Source organism: Antedon mediterranea, chromosome 11, assembly GCF_964355755.1.
Source record: "Antedon mediterranea chromosome 11, ecAntMedi1.1, whole genome shotgun sequence".
Classification (NCBI taxonomy): Eukaryota; Metazoa; Echinodermata; class Crinoidea; order Comatulida; family Antedonidae; genus Antedon; species Antedon mediterranea.
In genome coordinates this window covers 15,979,410-15,986,184 of record NC_092680.1, presented here as the reverse complement: position 1 = coordinate 15,986,184, position 6,775 = coordinate 15,979,410, and the positions used below count along the sequence as shown (strand labels likewise).

General features: G+C 34.6%; 1 protein-coding gene across 1 annotated transcript; it reads left to right on the top strand.

The window, feature by feature from the left end:
• Window positions 1–3,898: 3,898 nt before the first annotated feature.
• On the top strand, window positions 3,899–6,501 carry LOC140062012 (hemicentin-2-like). Its single transcript, XM_072108051.1, has 2 exons — window positions 3,899–4,001; window positions 5,144–6,501. The coding sequence occupies exons 1-2, from the start codon at window positions 3,899–3,901 to the stop codon at window positions 6,421–6,423; spliced, it is 1,383 nt and encodes a 460-aa protein (XP_071964152.1). The 3' UTR covers window positions 6,424–6,501.
• Window positions 6,502–6,775: the final 274 nt, after the last annotated feature.

The following is a 6,775-nucleotide window of genomic DNA, read 5'->3' as shown; positions in this document are numbered from 1 at the left end:
ATTAGGATGGAAGATTAATTCATACTCATGAGGATTCATTTATGTGTTTCAAATTCTGGCCAACTAAATCAACTGATTGTAATTACACGGGTTGCAATCACACACATGGTATTACCGCCACAATATAAATAAAAAATATTTGGAAAAATTAAATTCATGGAGCCTCAAAACATGTTACCTACCGATAACAATATTACCTACCGATAACAATATTAAAACAATTAACATTAGTTGCATCGCAGATATATTATTATATAGTATCTGTACGGTTCTATTTATTATACATGGAAACGACATCTATCTGCAAATGCATGTCCATTGAAAACTCAACGAACAACGCATATCCTGTTAACCACGCAACTGGAGGTCACGTCAAAATTAAAGACTAGACTACGGTAAGAAAGCCATTTCTAAATCAATTTAAATATTATAATAACCCCTTCTATACATTGTCAATAGTAATAATCCTAGATTTATAAAGCGCTCAATGTTGTAAAAACTGTATGTGCTATGTACACGTTATTACCCCGGTCATTTGTATAAAAAAAACTGTGGAAACATACTCCCATATGCAGTTAGTAATCAGCGCAAAGTTGTGTCTTGACCCTGCCTCTTTGTACACCTGGGTGGAGAAAGGAAAAGGTGAGTAAAGTATCTTGTCAATGATACAAAGCAATGCGGCAAGCCTTGGATTCGAACCCACAATCCTAATAAACCAGCAATCTAAAGGCTATGTCTATTCCCTTAGATATACTATAGTTTATTAAAAGTTAAAACTAAATAATATGTGAATTATAAAGTTGCCTCGTAAATGATCGATTATTGTCAATCTGAAACAGATTTAAGATCATATTAGGAAAGCTTAACGTGATTTTAACACGAGAATACAGCGTATAAGAAGCCCATTTATTTCTTTTAATTTGTCTACTGTGAATAAGCTCCTTAATTGTAATACTACTTTTTCAATAAAAACAATATGTATATAGTAAGTAAATACAAATGTTGTACCGTATTACTATTCCGGAACTACTGTTGGTCTAGAAATTCCGAAAACAGTTTTTCAAGTATGGAGGGCGACATTCCATTTTTTATTTAAACAGTCTGTTTCAGAACTAATAATCGACAGCTTTGACTAAAATATTATGAATTATTATGAAGATTTAAATAAATTCATACTTTAAAAAACATAGCAACGTATTAGATTGAAATAATTATTATTAAGCCTTTAGTCAAGTCAGTCACCTTTAATGAATAGAGCATTGTAAATGACTGCTGTGCAATACATTGGAAATAAAATCTTAGTTAACTATTATCTTTGTGTTTTGAATTTTGGAAAATCCTCAGCAACAATAAATTAACTTTCTTCGGATTAATTAGCATATCTGATATGATATCTTTTGTGTTGGTCTACATATTTAGTACTTAAGTACCTTGTTGTCATGGCTAAGCTTTCGTGAATTATCAATAAGATGATACTTAAATTCATTTGTATAAACTAAACATTCATAATAACGGTTATAATTATTTGGTAGTATGGAGATTGTTTGGTTAGTGTTATGTCAGGCTAGCCTAGCCGTATGTATAAATTTCAGGTATGGACCAGACTCTGCTAAGGTTTTCCAAGGAGAAACTGTAGTTTTAGAGTGTGCAGTTGAAAATAAGACCCCTGGAGACTTTGTGTTTTGGCAACATGTAACATCGAATATGTTCTTGAGTTCAGATGGTAGGATTTTGGATTCTGTGAATGATAATCGTCTTTCAATAGAAGGTAACCGTGACGTTGGAGAATATAACCTTGTGATATCGAATGTTGATGCTCCTGATGGAGGACTTTATCGTTGTGGATTCCAAATGACAGACAACGGAGGGAGTGTGTTTGTATTCCGGGACGCCAATTTAACATTGTTAATCCCACCACACGATTTCTATCCAAGATGTAGCATTAACAAGGAGAGTGTAGATCCTAAACCCGGTGACACAGTCAGTCTAGTTTGCATATCTATTGGAGGAAGTCCCCCGACTGATCTAGCCTGGAAAAACAACGGTTCTATAATTATAAAAGATATAAACGCAGCTTTTATTATATTAAAGCTATTACCAGAAGACAATGGAATAGATTATGTTTGTGAGGCATCTGGTGAAGCTTTGGTTCATACCAGATTCTGCTCTATAACACCAATGACTATTGAACCGACAGTGATGATATCTCCAGATAATGTAACCTATACTGTTGGAGAACCAATCACGTTGATGTGTAATGTAGAGAATGCTTTACCGTCGTATAAAGAAACACGTTGGTTCGTTGATGGTAGACATATAATTGGTTCTGGTTCTAAAGACTATGTTGTAAGCGGGGAGGTCTTTATTATTCCTCTGTCGAAAGGAATCGATAATGGTAAAAATGTAACATGCGTTGGTATAACGACAACTGGCGTAGAAGGTCAAGCCAGCATAGTGTTATCACTAGACGGAATAGAAACAACAGTATTATCAACCATCATACTTCAAACAGAATCAATTTCGGAATTAGAGAAATCAACGTTAGTAACACTCGCATCGACATTGCTTGATGACACGTCAAAAAAGTACAATTCGACATTTGCAACACATCTTTATGTTCATGATGAGCCAACGCCGATGGTAAATACTTCATCCAGAGATAGTACATCTTCAGTAGTATCAACAGATATACCAGCGGACACAAGTAAGCCTCTTGTACAACTACAGACGACAGTAAGAATGACTCCGCCTAAAGACGACGACGATGATGATGCCGTGCCTCCACCAATCAATGATTCACAGTCTGCAGACGATAATTTGTCTGTAGCAGTCATCTTGGTAGTTGCAGGTGTGTGCTTCTTCGTTGTCATTACTTTTGTGATATTTCTTATCAGATGTTGGCGTTTGGAACATCTGAAGGACAGTAAAATTGAGAATTCTGCCAACACACAGGAAGAAGATGCAAATAAAGACCAACTTGCTATGCATAATAACCCATTGTATGTTATAAATAACGGAGGAATCAAAGAATCAAGTAATTGAAAACATTTACCATACTATTGAGATTTACAGATAATTGATATTCACTAATCCAAAATCATTATTCAAATTATTTATTTCAGAATTTTTAATGAATGTTTGGAATTACGATTTAGAAATATCTCTTTCTTTATAATATATGATTTTAATTTGATTTGTTTATATGTTTTTTATGTCTTTAGGCGCATGTGGCAAATGATTTATATTATATAATAGTAAGTGATCATCTGTCCTATAAGATAAGTGGTAATCTCCCTAAATACTGGGGTTTTTAGTGAGCCAGTTCACTGGTGTAACCACCCCCCCCCCCCTTACCCCTACTCGTCTAGATTGATGAGCTGTTTCATTTAAAGTGCACATAACGCGTACAAACTGTGTATGTTGCCTCTTTAGACGGGGCCACTACCTTAACCACTCGGACATTTCCGAACATTTGACCTATACACTATAATATATTTAAATAATAAAATACAATACAATGAAATGTATGTATTTTTGGTTATATTTAATACCTTATAAATCATGTTTAGTTTATCACCGTTATTTTATATCACCGTTATTTTATTTCACAGATAAAAACACGGGTTACTACCGTTTTCAATCCAATTCAATCAAACTTGTACTGGTGTAACTAATTAAACATTATTTCTTTAAAGTAAAATTAATAGTTTCACGTCACTTAATTTTCTTTTTTATGGTGTTTTTCTTTAAATATTATTTATATTATATTTTCTCCGGGAGTATGCTGACCAATATGCTAGCCTAGCCTTATGTATAAGTTTCAGGTATGGACCAGATTCTGCTAAGGTTTTCCAAGGAGAAACTGTAGTTTTAGAATGTGCAGTTGAAAATAAGACCCATGGAGACTCTTTGTTTTGGCAACATTGTAACATCGAATATGTTCTTGAGTTCTGATGGTAGGATGTTGGCTTCTGTGAATGATAATCGTCTTTCAATAGAAGGTAACCGTGACGTTGGAGAATATAACCTTGTGATATCGAATGTATGCTGACCAATATGACTTTTAGATTTTGTAGATGTTTAAATGTTTTGCAAGTTGAACATGATTGTAGGAAATTAAACAGGAAACTGCAGTGAATGATTTGAACACATGGCCCACATGTTATTCTACAACATTAATCATGAAACATTATTTTCATTCAGTGCTCCATTACTTTTCTTTTTTCGTCTATCATTTATTTGCATAACCGAATTAATAAATTACATATAGATTGATTTAACGAGTCCTGTTTTTGAAAATATATAATATGAGCATTCATATCATATGGTTAGGGATGTGTCCTTTATACAAAACACAAATACAAAATTCACTCTAGATTCTCGAGAATTTCTCCTATTTAGTTGGAAAATTGTGTTGTAATTCAATAAAATTCCTATCTTTTTCGATTCTTGGCGAGAGATGAAGAAAACGATATCATTGCAGGCCTATTTATAAAGAACAGTTCGTATACATCAGACACACTTGTAGGTATGTTTTTCTATATATAAGTTTTGAACAGTCACCAACTGTCCGTTGCACCACAATCTCAATTGTTGTAGATGGCTGCAGTCGCGTGTTCAAATTAGTGTTTACCGACCAACCGACCGACCGACCGACATAGTGAGCTGTAGAGACTAAAAACCTTAATGTGCAAGTAGTATTAATACCAAACAGTAAATATCATGTTTACTGTTTAGTATAACTAATAGTGAACTGCACGTTATATGAAAATAACAATCAAATGACCAAGCTACAGCCATGTGTTTCATAAATGAGGCTTTTGTTTTTGCATTATTCTGTGTCTGAGAGTAAAAAGGGTAAATATGGCCAATCCACGATAAAATAGTAGCATATCTAAGATTTGTATAATAATATTAAAAATACATTGTCACAGTGCTGATTTTCAATATATCGTTTTACTCGGTTGATTGCCTTGTTATTCTAATATAGTGTAAGCAGTGGGTTTATTGTCTATTATACAGAGATATTACCGTCTTCATTGTGACACACTACCGTTTATACGTCTGATACTTGAAGCAATGTATATTTCCAAAATTGTTTTCATATGCCTTTTCAATATTTTCTTCATATGTCGTGGTGTAGACATAAAGTTGGATCCAGTTAATGTGGTAGTTTCACCGTTCGAACAAGTTCGATTAGGATGTGAAATCGCCGAGAAGGTTTCCGACGAAACCGTAGTATGGCTGTTTGAATTGGTAACTATTCTAAGTTATGACGGACATATTAACTCACTTTTGGATCGCAAAGTTGGTCGTCGCTATTCGATAAAACCTTCACATGAAAGGAGTTTTGATCTTGTCATAAAGAGCGTTCATTTGACTGATACCGGAATGTATACATGTGGCTATATCAGTAACAAAACAATCGTTGACTTGCAATCAGCCAAGCTGGAGGTAATGGAAGAAACGAATGCCAATTACTATCCACATTGCTATACTAAACAATCACTAGAAGGGATTAGACTACATGCTTCATTGGATTTGAATTGCGATTCAGGTTTGGTAGCGTCACCAATCACAGAACTGACGTGGAGCCGGTCTGGTAAAACTTTATTAAATCAGGTCGAATTGTCATCACTGTCCCATAGAGTTATCCTAACCAACGATGATTTTGGAGTTACGTATACGTGTAAGGTTACTAACCTACTAACTCGGAAACACCAAATGTGTTACATTACAATACCTAACAGTTTAATTTCACAAAGTAGGCCTTTGACTGTTACGATTACACCAGCCGTAATCTCAACCGCAGTTGGCACCGAAGCGCTGTTTACTTGTAATGCGCACGGTCTTTCATTGTACGAAAAACCTAGATACAGTTGGTCCATACTTAATACCGACCTCATAATAAGCCAACGAGCACAACCACAAAATGGACATAGGTCTTTAAAAATTATAAATATTAAAGCAACCGACGACAGGTCTCGCTTCACATGTGAAGTTATGACGGATGCAAGTCGTCGCCGTGGATCAAGAGACTCAATATTATACGTATCTCCGTCACCAAATGAGATTCAAAGTAATGATGTTCCGTCACCGAAAACTACATCTAAAATAGATGAGGATGATACAAAGATTACGCAAGTAGGACTAAAAATTGCATTAGTTATAACTGCCCTATTTGTTATTATTGCAATAACTATTGTGTACTTAATGGTTTGTAGACGAAACAAGCAAAGATCTACTCCCGCACGACGCTCCATTAATGACGTTTATTCTGGTGTAGATGCGCATGATTGTTCCACCAAAAAGAGTCGTAGCTTAGTTGCTCTTCTATTTCCGAGTTTTAACAGTAATTCTCGTACACCTAAAACAAATACAAGACGAGTCCGATTTGCGAAACAAGAAACAATCAATCTATAGAATTGGTACACCTAAAATATATATAAATTAATAAAATAGGTTTTCTACTTAATCACTTATCCCCCAAAGAGGGCAATAGGTATATTTTGCCGTGATCCGTGCTCACTGGACTTTTCAGAATAAATATTAATTATCCAAATCATTATATCATCTATATTTGTGTTTCATTCACAGTCTCACACACACACACATAGAGCAAGCCTGACTGCAAAATAAAATATAATGTTCATAGAAAGTCTTGCTGTCAGTTGATAACCTGTTTTGGTAAAATCACGGTACTTATGCAACTGAAAAGAATTACTTGGTGTTCCGTTTATGTAGTGCAAAATTGTGGGAAATCGGTATACGTAAT